This window comes from Pogona vitticeps, chromosome 6 (genome assembly GCF_051106095.1).
Source record: "Pogona vitticeps strain Pit_001003342236 chromosome 6, PviZW2.1, whole genome shotgun sequence".
In the NCBI taxonomy this organism is placed as follows: domain Eukaryota; kingdom Metazoa; phylum Chordata; class Lepidosauria; order Squamata; family Agamidae; genus Pogona; species Pogona vitticeps.
Genome location: NC_135788.1, coordinates 62,411,550 through 62,429,156, shown reverse-complemented (window position 1 = coordinate 62,429,156; position 17,607 = coordinate 62,411,550). Strand labels below are relative to the sequence as shown.

At 41.4% G+C, this 17,607-nt stretch overlaps 1 protein-coding gene across 1 annotated transcript; it reads right to left on the bottom strand.

The window, feature by feature from the left end:
* Nucleotides 1-3,546: 3,546 nt before the first annotated feature.
* PSMA2 (proteasome 20S subunit alpha 2) lies at nt 3,547-17,396 on the bottom strand. Its single transcript, XM_020798405.3, has 8 exons — nt 17,067-17,396; nt 15,412-15,488; nt 14,311-14,443; nt 8,290-8,412; nt 7,062-7,143; nt 5,173-5,246; nt 4,155-4,212; nt 3,547-3,907 (listed from the first exon to the last, which is right to left on the bottom strand). Exons 1-8 carry the CDS (start codon nt 17,105-17,107, stop codon nt 3,791-3,793), a joined length of 705 nt encoding a protein of 234 aa, XP_020654064.1. The 5' UTR covers nt 17,108-17,396; the 3' UTR covers nt 3,547-3,790.
* Between the last annotated feature and the right edge of the window lie 211 nt (nt 17,397-17,607).

Sequence of the window (17,607 nt, the reverse complement as noted above, 5' to 3'; positions counted from 1 at the left end):
GTATCTCATTCAGATGTTATAGGCCTGGCTGATTAGCCAGGCTGGGCAAGGGAGGAGATGGTGGCGCGACAGCAGTCAAGCACTCTGTCCACCATGTCTGACGTCACAGGCTGAAAGTGGTTAAGTCTCATCAGGCAAGACGGAAGCGCTGGACATCTCTGCTTGATCCACTGTTTAGGGGGTAAGATCCCAGCGGATGGCCTCCACTTTTGATTTTTAAAAGGCTACAAATTGGTCAGGTGAGATGCTAGTGGGAGGCCAGTCTCTACGACCAACTCTGGATAGATCGCAGACTATACAGAAAAGTTCCGCCTGCTGGTTGGAGGCTTCGCTTATCCGGACAGCAAGGTAAGATCGACTAGCAACCTTCACCTTAGATTGGTAAAGGTTAGTCATGATCCTGACAGCTATTTGATTATTTTCCATTGGGTTCTGCCTCCATATGTGCTCTAGCCTTCTCCTATTTCGCGTCATTGATTGCAGCTGTGGATTAAACCAGGGCAAAGGGCGATCTCTGTGCCAGAGAGGGCATTTAGGTGCGATTGTGTCAACAGCTCTAGTGGCAGCAGCCAGCCAGCTATCAACCAGAGCCTCAATAGGAGTGCCAGTTAAATCAGCCAGAATGCCTCTCATGGTGTCCTGGAATCCTATAGGATCCAATAACCTTTGAGGGTGAACCATTAAAACAAGTCTTTGCTCCTGGGGGGGGGGGGGGGGGAGAGAGCCACTGTGAGATTGTATTTAATTAGGCAATTATCTGACCATGAAAAGGGGACAGATACTGGGTCAGTCACCATCAAAGCACACTCACTCTGCTCAGTGGAGAACACCAGGTCTAGTGTGTGGCCACCCAAATGGTTAGGGCTGTTGACATGTTGGGACATGTCAAAGGAGGCCCTGATCTCCAAGAACTCAAGAGCTGGACTGGAAACCTCCGCATACACGTTGAAGTCACCCAAGACCAAAAACGTTGGAAACTTCAACAGTGCTGCGGAGCCAAAGTCCGCCAGCTCCAGTAAGGAAATGGCTGGGTTGCAGGGAGCACGGTAACCCAACAAGATCCCTGTACCATCCCTGGCCTTGATGGTATAGGGATCTTGTTGGGTTACTGCGCTCCCTGCAACTCAGCCATTTCCTTACCAGAGCTGGCGGACTTTGTCTCCGTGGCACTGTTGGGATACTCCCCACCCCACCCCTCCAGTCTACCCTGGTGTTGGGTTGCATAACCAGGAGGGCAGGCAAGAGTCAGGGGAACACTCCTTTCCCTGCCCATCCATGTTTTGGTTATGCATGCCAGATCTGCATCCTCCTCCAGAATCAGATCTGGGACTTATTTGATACAGATCTGACATTCAACACCAGGTTTAGAATGGAGGGCTGTCTGAGTTAACTACCTTGAGTCTGGCAGGAGGTCACAGTACCAAAACAGTGAACAGATTTCAAGTATCATTCTTCTGGAATGAATGGCAACTGCACCCACACCATATCTCCCTCTGCTAGAAAACACTCTGTTACAAAGACTTTCGGAAGGAAAATAGTGACTGGCCAGAAATGAACTAGTGTGCTTCAGCATGGGCTGAGGATATGTTGATCCAAACAGGAGTTTCCTCTCCTCCATCTTTTTTGTTTTTTAAATAATGTTTGACTTAACAAGAAAGATGAATGGAAGTATTAAGTTTTGTACTTCAACTCCACACTGAGATATATTTTGTCAACAGGAGAGTTGTTTATAGTGGAGATTGTGGTAGCCTTTCTGAACCAGGTAGTGAGGAGCCACATACTGAGATATTACGAATTCGTAGATTCAGTTAATAGTTTTTTGTTATTCTGTAAGTGGTGGTCTGTGTATGCAATAAAGGTTCTGTCAACTCACTTACTCATATTAACTCCTCATCCAGATCTGCCTATCAAGTAATACACTTGCATATGTAAGCTGGCTCTCATTTAGACCTACATTAAATTAACCTTGATTTAAACACAATGCAAATCCGGGTGCAGAATTGGACTGCAGTATCTATCAGCCCTAGCCAATGGTGAGGGGTAATGAGCAACATCTGGAAAGTCACTTAGTTCCCTATTCCTAATGCGAGTCATTACCAGCTGAACTCCTTCTGGGTCAAGATTTTGCACATACCAGATGAGTTCCCTTGCTGTGATTTCCTGAACAATGCTGTAGCAGAGCAGATCTAGAAGTACATCTCACTGAAAGCTCTGGGATTTGTTTCTGTTTGTCCACTGGGAGGGTCACTAGGGACAAACAGCATTTTGTAGAATTTTATGCAGTAGTGCACTTCTTCGTCCTGTAGAGGCCGAGAAGCTGTGGCTTTTCAGATGATAAAAAGGTGCACTTCATCCACACAGTATGGAAGAGATGATGAAATGTGAAGCCCAATCACTTACAAGCAGATATTTTCCATTCCATCAAAATACACTATGAATGTGCTTCTCAAAATTCATCTATGGTGATTCTTACTAAATGATTGCAAGATTCTTCTGCCATCCTAGATTTTGTAAACATCCTATTTGAAAAGGGCATGACTTTGCACACATTCTCCTCTAGAAACATTTCTGTCACTCATTAAGTTTGACTAGATTTGCAGTGGAATTATTTCCTTCTCTTTGAATCCACTCACCCTTACAGGCCTTGCAGTGTCCAAACTGCAGAAGAGTCTTGCTGGACCTGAAAGCCTGCCTGTATTTTACTCATCTGCTAAAGGTATTGCCCAGCCCCGATTCTGAAAAAGCCTTCAGATGCCAAAATTTCCTAGGGTGAAAGTCTTTCCTAGCACTTTCAGTTCCACCAGGAAGGAAGCAGCCTTCTTTAAGCTACCTGGCCCCAACCTCAGCTCATCACATGCTGCCACCTCTCCCACAAACACATGATACACAGCATCTTCCCTATTATGTGCTCCATTTCCCTGCATAACAGGCTAGCAAGTAGGGATGGGGCACCTATACAACTCCCACAAGCTGCAGGGAAGCCTTATGACTCCCACTGCAGTGGCCTTCTTTTCTTTCCACTCAACAGAGAAGCAGTGTGGGAATTTTAAGGGGCTGCTCCACCTCCTGCCAGTTTGAGGGCTTTCACTACCATTATTCAACCTGGAAGCTTCTTACTGACCTATGAAAGTCTTTAAATATGAATGTCCAATCCCTATTAAAGGAACTTGCAGCTAGAGGCACACGGGACGCATGCAGCTGACTCCACATACAGTGGAGTGGGGAAGGGCAACACATAGTCCATCAGGATTTCACCTGATTTAATGGATGCACATATGAGTTCTCAAACACACATCCTAATGGAACACAAGCTTCTGATGGTACTTGGATCACTGTCCTCTCTGACAGATGGCAACTCTAACACTAGCTCTATAATAATGTGTGTCATTTTTGTGTAGACTGCTTTCTCTAACATAATTCTTCTAGAGCCATACATAACATGAGAGATTACCAATCACATATTTAGAAAGGTTTTAACAGAAACTATACCCATTTAGTAAAGCTCCACAACACCACCACCCCCATAAGTCTTTGGAGATTTGAAAATTATACTACCAATTGTTTGGTTTATTTTTAGATTGTATGAAGTCTTATTGTACAGTGTTTGTTCTTTTAAGAACAATAACTCAACCTTTCAGCATTGGGACAGAAGCATATGAATCCATCATATTTTTTTTTTAAAAAATCTAGCAGATAAACAGAGTGCAGAAGCCATAGATTTCAATGACTGACACGCACACAAAAAAGGAGAGACCATCAGATGTATCCAGCTGGTTTTCTTTAACATACACTATGCAATTGCAGCCAGGTAATCCTTAACCTCAGTTGGAGTAAGTCTTCTAAATCCTGCTTCATTACAGATGCCAACCTCTATATTGTCTTCTGTCATCTGTCCTTCAAAGCTTTCCTAGAAAGAAAAAATAATTTCTTAACATGTATTTTACATACTGTGTCCTAAATTTAGTTGCTAGTCTCTACTAAAACACATCCATTAGCTGCAATCCTGTTGCTGAGTGTCATAACTTGCACTAGAGTGGCCATGTGGAATCATTGGGGATTTAGGAAATCAACTCCTCCATAAGTTCTATTGATTCAAATGTGACTTGCTATGCTAAAGTCATTACTAGAGTAAGCCCACTGAGAGTATTTCTCACCTTTAATGTCAAGATAGCAGTGTGGATTGCATCTTCAAGTTCTAAATCTTCATTGTATCTGCAGAAAGATTTGAAAGTTTTAAAAATATACTTAAGATGTTGCAGAAAACATTTAAAGCAATACGCAAAATTCACAGAAGTGCAAAACTAAACATCCCTAATGTATTTGGTTTTGCAAAGAACTCCTGATACTACACGGAAAATTCCTTCAAAACACAAAAGCAATTTGAGACTTAGCAAGAGTTGGATGTACCATTTAAGATTTACACCACTTCTGAACACAGAAATTCTGGATATTCTTAAATTCCAGAAGAGATGTCTCCAGAACATGTTAAGACCTGTGATGACTAGGTAATCAATGTTACCCAAAATCAGCTCTTTAAGTGTAGAAATTGCTCTCTTGTGTCAAATATAAATACCGGTGCGGTATGATTTCTATCAACAGAAAGACATGAAGTGTATACTGTAGCAAAAACAATCACACTGGAGCAGCAGTGGGAGGGACTGTCACCTACTCTTCAATTCCTCATCATGCTCCTCATAGGCATCTTTCAGTCTCGAGAGACTATAGTAATGTGCTCTGTATGGAGGACTTCAACGCTGTATGTGAAGCTGGAGTGTCCTCTCCAGAGCACGAAGCCTGGGTAAAATAATATGGAGGATAGGCTGTTACCCAAGCAGCAAATCCCTCCTCTCCACATCACTGAAATAGTCCAATGGAAAGGCAAGAGCCAATTACATCCTTTTATTATAAATCAGCTGATTTTTTAAAGATCTGCCTAGAACATCAAGCCTAATATGTGGCTGCAACTGGGTCTACAAACACCACAACTAAAGGAAGTTTGTCACTCACACCTTGTGAGAATGTGCCAAGCTGAGGTATAAAGCAACAACCATTTCATAATAATCAACAGACGTGAGCAAGGTAGGATTCCAATTTTTTCTATGTTAAGCTGTGGAGAAAAAGAATTTTCACACAAGGCAAATCAGAGACAGTATAAAAGATTCTTAACATTACCTCTTTTCAAGGAATGTCTTTCCATTCACATAGTTTTTTCCCATTGCAGTTGCTTTCCATGCAAAGTAAGCCCCCTGGATAAAAGAAAAATATTATTATATGATATACTGTTCTAATAACATCTGGAAAGACAAGACCTCCAGACAGAGTAAAACAGAACAGGACTATATGTGGAGGGTAAAAATTCTGGGTTCAATTTCTTTATACTGTTTATTTATATTGTTTGTTTTATTTTTATTTTCTGTTATTTTATTTTATTGTACTTTATTGTACTTTACTATTTTTCTTATTCACCCCTTTTTGAAACATATGTACTTTAATATTTAAAAGTTGTTTAGTTTAATAGTACATTGTTACTCTTTTTTGTTATTTTATGTTAAATTTTGTTATCACTATATTATTTAATTGTATTAATTTGGGGTTTTCTTTGGGTTTCTTTTCTCTCTGATATGGAGTGGAAGGTGGCGTCAGAGGTCCATACCGCCTATTTCCACCTTTGGCGGATTGCCCAGCTGCGTCCCTATCTTGATGTTGGGGCGCTCACCACTTTGGTCCATGTGCTTGTAATCTCGAGATTAGACCAATATAATGTGCTCTACGTGGGGCTACCTTTGAGACTGATGCAGAACCTTCAAATGGTGCAGAATGCTGCTGGATCACTATTGCCAGGTTTGGGACCACTGGCAGTGATCGTTTTACTAATAAAGGCTCCCTCCCACTTCATCTTGAGGCTGCCAAAGGCTTCCCCAGGGCAAAGGGAAGCCCCCAAAGCTGAATCAGGGAGGAGGGAGGATAGGAAGCATTTGATTTGCTTAAATTAATTATTTCTGACACCCAGATTTCGTTTATGCTAGTGTAACTACACTAATATGATTTTGCCTAGTACATGGAAGATGGATCAGCATTATCTTAAATTTTAAAACTTTTGATGAGTTCATAAAAGTGAGGAACAGTAGTGGCTTTATAACATATCTAACAGTAACAAGAATGAAAGTAAGTTTTACTTTCTACTGGGAAAGAAAAGCAGGGTACACATATACAGGTTACAAAGCTTTGAAAAACATGGAGACAGCAAAGTGGTGTTCTAGAAATTCACTAACCTTGACTGGCAGTATGTGCAAGACAGACAAAATAATTTTTGTTTGGGAAACATGTACCTATAGAAAGCACTGCAACATAATGTGATTAGCACCACTGCTTTAAAAGGGAAATATAAATCACAGAGGGTAGGCCAAACAGCAGCTAGTAGCCCAGATAGCCAAATAGAACCTTCAAGTTCAGAAGCAACAAGTTCAGCAAATATTAATTATTTCAGTAAAAGAGGGCAACATCGATTTGTCATTGTAACTCTTTTATTGTAATTATAAGTGATTTTAGAGATGGGCCAGTTCGTTTAGCGGCCAAACAGGTTTCTGGCGCTTCAAAGCCCTGCCTTGTAAAGCAGGTGTCCTCAGAGGCAGCGGCCCACTACTTTACCCAACCTCCTCCTCATGCTGCCTGATTGGTCACCCGCCAGAGGAGGTGGGGCTTTGAAGTGCTGAATACATGTTCAGCCACTAAACAAACTGGCACAAATTGCCAAACCAGGTTTGCGCCCATCTCTAGTGATTATTACCTAATGGGCTTGCATGTTAGAAACAGGCTATTAAACCAAACATAAACCTTGCTTAATGTATCCACTTATGATTTTAAATTTGACCAGCCACAATATCCTAGTAATCTTATTTTGTCCCAGATGAATCTTACCATTCCTCACTATCTCATCTATGCTTATTACAAACAATTCATTTACATAAAAGGAAGAAAGGAACAGCTAATAAATTTTCTAATAGGGAATTATGCAATGTTTCTAGTTAATGCTATCAAAACATCCTGTTATTAATACTTACAGATGGATCAGACTGGAATAAATATGGACGCCCCTCATTCCACCCACATATTAGCAACGATACTCCAAATGGACGTACACCCCTATCAGGAAAAATATTTTCAAACGATTATTAACCTCTACAGCCATCTGGGAGATCCTTAAGACTGTGTTAGGGATACATCTGACCCACCTACCTTATTACAGGCATGTTCCTTCTTTTTATAACCTGTAAGTTACACAAGTGCTAATTCAAATAATTTAGCGTTCACATCGTAGAGTTCTGATTATCTACTGTATCTGCGGGGTTTGGGGCAAACTACACAGTCCTGGATTACCCCAGAAAAAAGGAATGGTGAACTACTTCTGAATATACATATAAAACCCTAGAAAAGGTCACCATAAGTCAGAATTAACTTGATGTAATTATCACTTAATTTCAGAAAGCCAAGCATCTGAAAGAAAAATTAACAATTCTTTTCCATTCAAGATATTGTGACTAGCAATAAAAATCTTAGCCCAAATAACTGAATACTAGTCATTATTATGAACAAGGAACAAAGCTGGCCTTCAGACATGTAACAGTATTTCCTATATTAGTTCCATTTTGCAGAAATAACTTCCTAGATTCAAGTGAACTAAACCATTAAACAATAAACAAAGTAAAAACAGATGCAAAAAAGCTACCTTAGCTACAGTAAAGAGACAGCACTATACTATGCAGAAGTCCAGCTTTTCCCCTTCACACACACAGTCTCCAAGGGTCAGCAGACAAGAGACAAAGACCTCACTGAGGCATAGTAAGAAGGGCATGTGGAATAGCTACATTGGCCTATAGTCACTAGAGCAGGACTGTGGTACCTGCAGGGGCTCAGTTGCAAGCTCCACCCTGCATAGATGCCAAAAACACAGACAACAGTAAGCTCTATATGTGCCAGTCTCCAGTTCCCTCTAGTGGCCAGTTGTGATAATATAATGGAAATATATATTTCTGTTTTCCATTTAATATTTTTAATATTTTCTTTCTGTGGATACTGATCCTACAAATACAGAAGTCCTAATGTATTTATACAGATTAAGTCACTTACAGCTGGCACACTACCATGAAGTGGCAATATTTAAAAACCGGGGAGTAAACATTTGGTATAGTCATCAAAAAGACTACCTACAGTCATCCTGAGATGGACAGAATGCAAGGAACCAGACAGACATGAATGTGAAAGTAGTAGAATTCAGAAAAAGTAGCATACCCAGATTGTGTATATTCTTGCATCACAGAAGCAATCCTCTGCACCAGTTGAGCTGTTGGAATGGGCTCACGATAAACCAAGTAGTACTGCTGGGCCAGTTTACGTGCTCTGTGGACAAGAACTCTGACCAAAAAAGGAGAGGGGAAACAAACCTTAAATAAGAAAATCATTTATAATTAAGCAACTTGGAATATTTAAATTGGAGGATTCTTCAGTGCCAATTAATAAAAAGCATTCCTTAAGATATTATGCTAGGACATATGAAAAGACACTCCCAAAACATCAATCATATTTTTATCACAAACACTGTAAAACATTTGCTAATATTCACTGTCAAAACTATGGATTTCATATACAGTACAGGCAACAAGGAGAAGGAAAACTCCGACTTTAAACCTCCACTGCCTTGTGGCTATATCCACTTATGGAAAGGGCTTCAGGAGATAACCTCGAGGTAAAATCCGGAGCCGGAGTCCCGGAGGCACTTTGTGTCACTCTGCCAACTCCTGCGACGTTGCTGGAACCAGTTGTATTGGCTCTTGCCTCTCCACTGGACCATTTCAGTGACGTGGAGAGGGGGGATTTGCTGCTTGGGTAACAGCCTATCCTCCATATTATTTTACCCAGGCTTCGTGCTCTGGAGGACACTCCAGCTTCGCATACAGCGTCGAAACAACACGGGAAGTAGCAGTTACCGGTTATAAGTCTTTGCTCAATTGGCGTAGAGCAGGACGCCAGGGGCTACTTCTGACGGTGGGAGAGGTCATTGCACCTCACTAGGTAGATACCGCCCGCCTTAAGCTGGGCAGCCCCCAGCCAGTAAGGTGCTACCTCGCCACGGTCTGTTAACCTCACGGGGTGCGTGGGGTTTAGGGTCAAACCCGAAAAGCAGATCGATAACCGTGCACCATGCAACAATCGTAAGAAAATTTCTGCCCTTAAGCTGGGCACCTGGAATGTACGGACAATGACCCCTGGCTTTCCTGACTACGGCTTTCCTAAAGACCTGCAAGAAATAGACGATGTGCGCAAGACAGCTGTCATTGACATGGAACTGAGTAGACTGCAGATGGACATTGTTGCCTTACAAGAGACAAGACTGCCAGACTCAGGTTCTGTCAAAGAAAAAAACTTCTCATTCTTCTGGCAGGGAAAACCATCGAATGAGACCAGGGAATATGGTGTTGACTTTGCAGTCAGAAATACTCTCCTGAGATGCATTGTTCCACCTACTGTGGGGAGTGAAAGAATCCTGTCTCTGCAGCTCCACTCATCAGCAGGACCAGTAACCCTCATTAGTGCATATGCACCAACACTGTCATCCACTCCAGAAGTGAAAGACAAATTCTATGACGATCTGGCAGCTACTATCCAAAAAGTCCCTGAAAGAGAGGCACTGTTCATTCTTGGAGACTTTAACGCTAGAGTTGGTGCTGATCATAATTCTTGGCCCACTTGTCTAGGCCGTTTTGGCATTGGAAAGATGAATGAAAATGGCCAACGCTTGCTGGAGTTTTGCTGCTATTATGGTCTTTGTGTCAGCAACACATTCTTTAACACAAAGCTGCAACACAGAGTTTCCTGGAGGCATCCAAGATCCAAGCATTGGCATCAGCTCGATCTAATTCTCACTAGACGTTCCAGCCTTCCTAATATTACGATCACACGCAGTTACCAGAGTGCTGATTGTGATACTGATCACTCCCTGGTGTGTAGTAGAGTAAAACTACGAACAAAGAGAGTATATCACACAAAAAAGGAAGGAAGACCACGTATTGACATCAGCAAGACTTGCGATCAAAGAAAAGTGAAGGAATTTGCCCAAGCACTTGAGGAAGTCCTTCCAGGTCCGGCTAATGCAAATGCATCTGAACGATGGGAACACTTCAAGAACACTGTCTATAACACCGCCTTGTCCACCTTTGGCAAGAAGACCAAAAAGATGGCTGACTGGTTCGAAGCCCATTCAGAGGAGTTAATGCCAGCCATCGAAGATAAGAAAAGAGCTCTAACAGCATACAAAGCCTGTCCTAGCGAGTACAACTTGCAAGCTCTTTGAGCTGCTCTCAGTCAAGTCCAACAGGCTGCCAGGAGATGCTCCAACAATTATTGGCTCCAGCTCTGCTCTCAGATACAGTTAGCAGCGGACACAGGTAACATCAAAGGAATGTATGACGGTATCAAGCAGGCCTTCGGTCCAATACAGAAGAAATCTGCTCCCCTGAAGTCTGCTACAGGTGTGCTCATCCAGGACCGAGCACAGCAGATGGAACGCTGGGTACAGCACTACTCTGAGCTATATTCCAGAGAGAATGTAGTAACCGAAGAAGCATTAAATAACATTGAGTGCCTGCCTGTTTTGGAAGAGCTGGACAGCGAACCAACCCTAGCAGAAATAAAAGCGGCCTTGGACTCCCTCGCCTCCGGCAAGGCACCTGGAAAGGATAACATCCCTGCTGAAGTGCTGAAATGCTGTAAGGAGATCATCACCTCCGAACTGTATGAAGTCTTTTGTCTCTGCTGGAGGGAAGGTGGAGTACCACAGGACATGAAGGATGCAAACATTATCACATTGTACAAGAACAAAGGAGACAGGGGTGACTGCAATAACTACCGTGGTATCTCTCTTCTTAGTGTGGTAGGGAAGCTGCTTGCCCGTGTTGTGCTGAAGAGGCTCCAGGTGCTTGCAGATAGAGTCTATCCAGAATCACAGTGCGGATTTCGAGCTAATAGATCCACCACTGACATGGTATTCTCACTCCGACAGCTGCAGGAGAAATGTAGGGAACAACAACAGCCACTCTTAGTGGCCTTCATAGACCTTACAAAAGCATTTGATCTGGTTAGCAGGGATGGCCTTTTTAAAATACTTCCCAAGATTGGATGTCCACCTCGTCTCCTTAACATCATCAGATCTTTCCATGAGGGAATGAAAGGCACTGTAGTTTTTGACGGCTCAACATCAGACCCCTTTGACATCCAAAGCGGAGTGAAACAGGACTGTGTCCTCACACCAACACTTTTTGGGATCTTTTTTGCTGTCATGCTGAAGCATGCCTTTGGAGCTGCAACCGAGGGCATCTATCTCCGGACTAGATCAGACGGAAAGCTCTTTAATCTCTCTAGATTGAGAGCAAAGACCAAAGTCCAACTGAAATGCATGCGGGACTTCCTCTTCGCAGATGATGCAGCCATTGTTGCCCACTCTGCTGAAGATCTCCAACAACTCATGAATCATTTCAGCAAGGCCTGCCAAGACTTTGGACTAACAATCAGCCTGAAAAAAACACAAGTCATGGGCCAGGGTGTGGAGTCACCTCCCTCTATTACCATCTCCACACAAGAATTGGAGGTTGTTCATGACTTTGTGTACCTCGGCTCAACCATCTCTGACACCCTCTCACTAGATGTCGAGCTGGATAAACGCATTGGCAAAGCAGCTACCATGTTCTCTAGACTCACAAAGAGAGTATGGCTCAATAAGAAGCTGACGACACATACGAAGATCCAGGTTTATAGAGCCTGTGTTCTAAGCACACTCCTGTACTGCAGTGAGTCATGGACCCTTTGTGCACGGCAGGAGGAAGCTGAACACATTCCATATGCGTTGCCTCCGACGGATTTTTGGCATCACCTGGCAGGACAAAGTTCCAAACAGAGCAGTCCTAGAACGAGCTGGAATTTTCAGCATGAACACATTACTGAAACAGCGACGTCTACGTTGGCTTGGGCACGTCGTGAGAATGGCTGATGGTCGGATTCCAAAGGATCTCCTCTATGGAGAATTAGTGCAGGGAAAGCGCCCCAGAGGGAGACCACAACTGTGATACAAGGACATCTGCAAGCGAGATCTGAAGGCCTTAGGAATAGACCTCAACAGATGGGAAAACCTGACATCTGAGCGTTCAGCCTGGAGGCAGGCGGTGCATCACGGCCTCTCCCAATTTGAAGAGACCCTTGCCCAGCAGGCCGAGGCAAAGAGGAAGTCACAAAAGCAGCAAAACCAGGGAGCCGGACAGGGGACAGACTGGATTTGTCTTCAGCGTGGAAGGGACTGTCACTCTCGAATTGGCCTTCTCAGCCACACTAGGCGCTGTTCCAAGCCCTCCATACAGAGCACGCTACCATAGTCTTTCGAGACTGAAGGATGCCTAACAGGCAACACATCCATTCTGTTGTATCAGAAACAGGCAATCAAGTCCAGCATCCTTTTTCCAAATAGTCCAGCCCAGTATCTCTGGGAAGCCTGCAACCTGCATAGAATACAAACCTCTACAAATACAGTGTTGATGTACTTTGTGTCTCACAATCCTCCACCCTGCCACACACTGATACCTTTCATCTTTATGAAGTGGACATATATTAATGGTAAGCAACAACTCTAGGGTCTTTAATATACTGTACAACTGAATGGCTGGTTCTTTTAAAAAAAGCATCAAAGACAGCCACTAGCCTATTAATCAAGATAATGAGGCAAGCTACATGGAAAAGCCCTTTAATAAGTATGGATTAAAATTGATGATTTTCTTTTAAAAATTAATTAAATACGATTTTTTATTTTAATCAAATGTTTTGGAGAAAAAATCTAAAGATAGTTTTCTATTTTAGAAACATTGTAGTTCAAAGGTTATGTAGCATGAAACAGTTTAGTTATATAGAATGAGGCTGTATATTCATGTAATATTTACATTTTTGGTAAACTAATTCAATTAATCCGAGTTATCCATGCTGAAATAACATGTACTTTTTCAAAGTAAAAATGGTACAAAATAAATGAAATTCAGGAAAATACCTTCATTCCATTGTTGTTCTGCTAATCTATGCACAAACAATGAACACATTATCTTAAATGCTATATTTGAAGTTTGTTTGGAGTGAAATACATCAGGACCAGGCTCTAAGTGTGAGGAGGGATGGGCAAGCAATAAAAATCTTTGTGCACACAGCTTGAATTTTTTTGGGTTTCTTTAAATATAGTTTAACCACTTCAGTTAATAAATATTGATGTTTATTAATACAAAAACAAAAATATGTAAGCTATATAATGTTATTGTTTGAGTTAAAACAATTTAAGTAGTTCTCCAAATACAAGTGATTAACCTATTAAAATCAGTTCTGATATAACTGTTTTACTAATCTGGCAGTTATTATTCTCAATATCAAATCTTCATCTGGTTATAAATATTAAAAATTATATCTGCCAGCAACAATGAGTCTTTAAATTTAAAAATCATGATTTAAATCAAATTTTACTGACTAGTGATTTAAATCAACTTGATTTAAATCAAATACACCCTGCCTTTAATATTAAGGGGAACTGGAAAAGAGATAGAAAAATGGTTTATTTTGGAGAACTCTGAAAATCCCAAGGTCGTAGCCAAGTCAGTTAGAACAGTGGTTCTTAACCTTGGGTAACCCAGGTGTTTTTGGACTGCAATTCCCAGAAGCCCCAACCAGCACAGCTGGTGGAGAAGGCTTCTGGGAATTGCAGTCCAAGAACACCTGGGTTACCCGAGGTTAAGAACCACTGGGTTAGAAGATTCTGGGTAGTATAATAAAAAACAGTACCTTGGTGCATGCTAAAGAACTTCTGCCTAAGTTCAATATATGAGAAATGAAATGCTTGCAAACATCTAAGATTCCTCAGAGACTAGGATGCTGACATGCACTATACCATGTTTTCCCAAAAATAAGACAGTCTTATATTAAATTTTGCTCCAAAAAACACATTAGGGCTTATTTTCAGGGAATGTTTTATTTTTTTCATGTACAACCATCTACATTCATTCACATACAGTCATGTCCTCTTCTACTGGTTGCTGCACAATGGTGGAGGGTGGGGTTTCATTTAACTAGGGCTTATTTGGGGGGTAGGTCTTATATTACGAGAATCCTAAAAAATCATACTAGGGCTTATTTTCAGGTTAGGTCTTATTTCTGGGAAAACAGGGTAGGTCTGATGCTGTCTACAGAAGAGTAAAAGTGAATCGCACCAATTCACAAACTAATTGTTTCAGATACCTGTAATCAGGGCCCATGCCACTATATACCAAGCCTATGTGTTTGGTGATGGGCTCCACTTTGTGTACACTTCGTTCATCATACAGAATGGACTTCTGTTTTTTCTCCGTTGCTAATACCACACCATTTGCAGCTGGATAAAAAAAGAAAACATTTTAATTATTGAAGCTTGCACTTTCCTTTCCCTTCTAATCTTTCAAACGTTCGCTGCTCTTAAAAGAGACAACTAAGATAATTTACTTACTTGCTTATCTTTCATGAATTTACCATACTTGCTTATCTTTCATGAATTTACCATATATATCCTATGTAATATTTGCTATTTGTGTAGGTGAGACTACTTCAGTTCTTCCCTTAGGTGTAACAACATCACAGCTACTTCCCTTCCTAAAGTAACTGAGTTCTATGTAGCCAATGCTCATGCATTGTGGGACTTTCCTCTCCCATAAGCAGGAAACAGTTTACATGTTAAAAAGTTTATGTTATTTTATGGTTTGTGACTGGCATGTACGGAGCTCCATCCACAACATGGCCAAGCTATCTATCTACTTAAGTGCAGAGCCAACAACATATACTTGGATCAGCTCATTTGATCTTCTTGTAGAATGTGTGAGGATGATGGTGATGATAAATAAACTAAGAATAAGCAATGGAACGCAAAGTAAAAAAACAGAACAACAAATATAGGTAAAACTAATTAACAAGACTAGGAAAAATATGTAAATTGCTGCTGCCACCATACATACCCCCGAAACATGACACAGCAAATGCTTTCATGGACTGCAAAGGGCTGCCTACCCCTTCAGATACAACTTTAAGTGATAACTTGAGACCGTTTTCATCATCATATTCTGGCAGATCTGGTATGTCTTGTCTTTTCAGGTTACAAAGTACAGTAGTGGCCATGATCCTATGGATGTCTGTGTCAGGTTTGCATAACTGGTTACCTCCAATTAACTGACAAAGTGCCACAGCATGTATCAGTTAAGAGGCAGATGTGATCACACATTTGAGACACAGCACTGTGTCAATTACTCATAACAAATGACACAACCTTAGATAAACACCAATATGATTCAAGTCCAAATTTAAGCACCATACCTTTAATTCCAACTGAAGGTGCTCCTGCTGCAACAGCTGCCAAAGCATATTCAATCTGAACAAGCTTTCCAGAAGGGCTGAAAAAAAGCATTTAGGTCACTCATGACATAACTTTTTGAAAAAACATTTTCAACTTTGAACAAAGCTTACAAAGCTATTCAATTCTTTCTTTCTGACATAGTTTAGAGAATATAATGATGCACACAAAAATATAGGAGTCAAACTTATTTTTATCAAAAGAACTTCTAAAGAAACAAGCTTCTACATATTTTCTTGAGAGGCTGTTCCAGAGAATTCAGGTGAATTCTCTTTAGAATAAACAAGCATAGGCTTGCCTTGCATATTTCATAATGTCACGAGCTTATGTCCAGAGAATGGAATTAGTAACTGGTATTATCAAAGTGAAACTACAAGCACACTTAAGTATTTTACTTTCACTTTTGTGTTCAAGAGTTTTATACTTTTACTAAATCTGTAATCACAAACACCTTTGGGCTAGATGGGCGGGATAGAAATCCAATACATAAATGAACACAGTGTAACTTGTTTCCAATAATCTACACACTCAGAAGCTGCAATCCTATGGAAACCAATTTAGGATTAACTCTAAATCCTACAAAGTTATTCAAATCTACTTTCAAGGAAACATTAACATATTTTCACAAAATTCTAACATACAAGGGAGTGAAAATTTGCATAGCTGTCAATTTATAAAGCCAAGAACTTAAAAGGTCCATATGAGTGCTTCTTAAAAACTTGTTTATTTATTTTATTAGTTTTACTTATATACCACGTATCTCTCAACAAGGCACCCAAAGCAGCAGCTTACTGTTACCTATTATTAAAGGCTGGGACCTAAAGAAATATCAAGAATGTTAGCCTAACCAAAGGCTGTTGCAAAATGATTAGCAACTTGCTCTACACACCATGGAAGCAACTGACAAGCTAAATCACTAAATCAACCTGAGCAAGCTAAATCACTGGTGAATACTGCCTTACTTTTTATTTAAGAACATAACTGCTCAGTTTGCTTTCTAGAAGGATAAACTGACTTAAGCACGTCATAAACATTAAGAAATTGAGAGATTTCACTAATCCGTGGAATATTGAAAAAAATGCAAATGACTCATTATGCAACTGTACTTCACATAGCAATGCTGATCCATGAAAATAAAGCCAAAATCACTGGAATACTATTCTACTCCTGTATTTTATTAAAATGAGAGGAGAAAAACTTGTTGAAATATGTCATGCAGACATTTTAACAATTAAAAGCAAGACTTGCATAAAGATTAATAATACACCCTCATTGTGAAACATAGTAACGATGAAAGCCTAAGAACTTTATTGAGCAGCTTTCCCAATGAATTTGGAAGGGCTTATTTCCCGAGAGATGTGTAGAGGACTGCAATGTAAGAGTCCAAAAAATCACTGGCGATTTCCTCATGGGCCTCCTCAAACCGGCACATGAAGGAAAAGGAACGGCAGTGACTCCACAAAATATTGACTCTCCTTTGCCAGCGGAGCAGAATTAAGCCCGGCGCTCCTACCAGGCAGCAATCCGTGAAGGTGACCAGAAAAACCTACTGACTCTAGATCTCCTCTTCAAGCGCGTGCCTTCCTCGCAGGCTACTGCTTAGAAGAGCATCTCCTACCTGAATGTAGTGAGAGAGAAGCTGTAGCCCCGCTCCGCCATTTTGACTTGTTCCGCTCACTGCCTCTTTACAGTCGGCTATTGGTTCTGACGCGGCGCAGGCGCAGATCTTACTACCCGCCGGGAGGGAAGGAGAGGCCGGACTTCCGGTACGGCAGAATTGTTCCGCTCTAACCCTTTGGGATGTCATTAGGGAAGCCCTCAGGTGTTTCGCATGCTTAGAGTCTTCCGGTACATCTGAGGGCCATTTGGACTTCCCGTTTTTTTCAAGTACAAAGCCTTGGTACACGCTATTGGCGGGGCTGGTGGGAGTTGTAGGACAAAATCTCCGCAAAGGGTCTGAATATAAGATTCACGCTCTGTCTGCCGCTATGCATGCCGGGGTTGGTAGTTTTCCCTCCACTTGGCGCCCGCGGAAGCCCCGAAGGAAAGACACTCCCGGGTTACCGGGGCTGATGGGAAGTGTAGTTCCGTTTTTCCGGAAACCGGGCGATGAAGAAGTGGTAGCAACCCGGTTTCCCAGCGTTCTTTGTGGCCGATCC